Source organism: Myotis davidii, unplaced genomic scaffold (assembly GCF_000327345.1).
Source record: "Myotis davidii unplaced genomic scaffold, ASM32734v1 scaffold960, whole genome shotgun sequence".
Lineage (NCBI taxonomy): Eukaryota > Metazoa > Chordata > Mammalia > Chiroptera > Vespertilionidae > Myotis > Myotis davidii.
In genome coordinates, this window is record NW_006293003.1 from 2,606,126 (window position 1) to 2,608,869 (window position 2,744).

General features: G+C 53.0%; 1 protein-coding gene across 1 annotated transcript in view; it reads left to right on the forward strand.

Annotated features, from left to right (window-relative positions):
* Positions 1-2,744, forward strand: part of EVC (Ellis van Creveld protein) — an 80,705-nt gene that overhangs the window by 55,521 nt on the left and 22,440 nt on the right. The window contains exon 13 of the mRNA XM_015565800.1: positions 1,760-1,869. Within this exon, the coding sequence (XP_015421286.1) occupies positions 1,760-1,869 (110 nt within the window). The remainder of the gene's footprint in view (positions 1-1,759; positions 1,870-2,744) is intronic.

Here is a 2,744-nt window from a genome sequence, read left to right on the forward strand (position 1 = left end):
ATCACACCCCTGAGCCAGCCTGGGATAACATCGGAGGTCGGAGGGAGATGGTCCGGTGACCTTGGTCCTGTGGCTGGTGGTGTCTGCATCCTCAAAGCCCACACCAAAGACCCCACAGGCTCTAGGGACAGAGCCAGTTTACCTTTCAGAGAAGCAAGACTAGAGTTTTCTGTGTCCTGGTTTCCCGGGCACTTTGTTCCGGTAGACGCCTCACTAGCGGAGCCAGAGACTGTCCGTAACAGGAGATGAGACGCAATGCGATTTTGTGATAATTAGGTTTAAGTGGTATAGTCACAATGCCCAGAAGGAAGTCTGGCTTCGGTGCTTGGTGTAGGCGCTGTTCTACCCGAGTTCTGTGTGCATGTGGTTTTGAGGCACTAAGTTTTGGGATTCTTCGTTGCACAGTAATAGAAAAGGAATAGGGTAACCTTTATACTACCACTGCTGGAACTAATTCTGTCACATTCCTCCTAGGAAACTTTATTACCTCAAACTGAAACCACTGACTGGCCCGCACAGCCCCCAGGGCAGCACCTGGCCCCTGAGCAGCTGGCTGCCTCCCAGCATCACACCCCTGAGCCAGCCTGGGATAACATCGGAGGTCGGAGGGAGATGGTCCGGTGACCTTGGTCCTGTGGCTGGTGGTGTCTGCATCCTCAAAACTCACACCATAGACCCCATAGGCTCTAGGGACAAAGCCAGTTTACCTTTCAGAGAAACAAGACTAGAATTTTCTGTGTCCTGGTTTCCCGGGCAATTTGTTCCGGTAGAAAAAAGCATCAGAGACTGTCTGTAACAGGAGATGAGACGCAATGCGATTTTGTGATAATTAGGTTTAAGTGTTACAAGTCACAATGCCCAGAACAAAGTCTGGCTGCGGTGCTTGGTGTAGGCTCTGTTCTACCCGAGTTCTGTGTGCAGCGGGCGCCCTCTTCAGGCGGCTGAGGGTAGCGCCCCTTGAGCAACCACAGATGCTGGAAAAGTAAAGGTCTGGTTCAGGCCTCAGACCCTGGCTGTAAGTCCGTCTCCCTGGGCGCGTGTGCTCCTGATGGCACAGACTAGTCGGGGAGGAGCAGGGCAGGGCCAGACAGGACTCGGCTTTGGAGAAAGACAGGCCTAGATTCAGTCCCTGCCCCACTCTTTAAACTTACTAGCTCTGTGGCCTTGGACCTCACAGGAGTGTACACAGATGTAATCCCATCAAACGACAAGAAAACCCAGGGAAAAAAGCTGTTTTTCCAAAACTTGCTAAAATCCATGGGAAAGGAAGAACAACCAAGCGTAGCTAATAGTTTTGTGCACGAGAACATGGGAGGCCCTGCCCTGGCAGCCTGAGGCTTGCTGTGAGTGGCAGCTGAAAAGCAAGTGGTGTGATACAGAAACGAACAGACCACAGACTATAAGAGCATAGAGGGAGGTGCATGTATCTATGGAAACTACATACCTCTGGAAACTACGGGATCCAAGGTGGCATGACGGCCAGTCATAGGAAGATAACGGCTAACAAAGGGTGCTGGCACAATTGGTATCCATCCATCCACAGAAAACCAGATCCCTTCCTCACGCCATAGAAAATTCGTATTAGATGCTTTACCATGCAAATAGGAAAACATGTAAGTCTTTAGAAGGAACTATAAGAGAAAATGATCATGAAATCAGGGGAGATGTATTTTAAACAAGAAATAAAAGGCAGGTTCCAACAAAGCAGTAATGGATGAGAGGAGCTCGGGGTGACCGTGTCCCTCTCTCTGGCATCCAGGTGTGGATGGAGGAGCATGCCCTGTCCACTGTGCTGCAGACACACCTGCGGGACGACCACGAGAACGCCATTCACTGCATGCTGGGCCGGCTCGGGGGCCTCAGTGAAGAGTGAGTACGGCTTCCTGAAGGGCCGGGCCTTGTCTCCGGTGTGACACTCACACCAGTCCTCACCCGTGAGGTGGGCACATGAACACCCACCTCTCACAGTGCGGTGTGACTATTGGGACATTTCTTGGTAGCTCGGTGTATTAGGGTTCTCCAGAGAAGCAGGGCCAATGAGGGGTGTGTGTGTGTGTGTGTGAGTGTGCAGCCATCTATGTGTCTATCGATGCATCTATACCTGTAGAGACAGAAGGAGAGGAGAGAGCAGCCGAGAGGTCGCAATATCTGCCGGTTGGAGCCCACGCACATCCCCGTCCGAGCCTGAAGGTCTAGAACCAGGAGAGCCAATGGGGTCAGCCCGTCAGAAAGCCGCTGGCTCGAGATCCAGGAAGAGCCAGTCTCTCAGTCTGAGCCATGTGTCTATCGATGCGTCTATACCTGTAGAGACAGAAGGAGAGGAGAGAGCAGCCGAGAGGTCGCAATATCTGCCGGTTGGAGCCCACGCACATCCCCGTCCGAGCCTGAAGGTCTAGAACCAGGAGAGCCAATGGGGTCAGCCCGTCAGAAAGCCGCTGGCTCGAGATCCAGGAAGAGCCAGTCTCTCAGTCTGAGCCCCAAGGCGGGGAAAGGTGTCCCAGCTCAAGGCGGGCCGACGGGCAGTTCCCTCTTGTCTATGGGAGGGTTGGCCTCTTCTCTCTTCAAGCACTCACCTGACTAGGCAGGGCCCACCCCATGAGGAAGGGCAGTCTGCTGTCCTGTCTACCATGTCAACACTGATCCACCCAGAAGCCCCAGAGCAGTGGTTCTCAACCTTCTGGCCCTAGTTCCCCATGTGGTGACCCAACCATAAAATTATTTTCGTTGCTACTTCATAGCTGTGA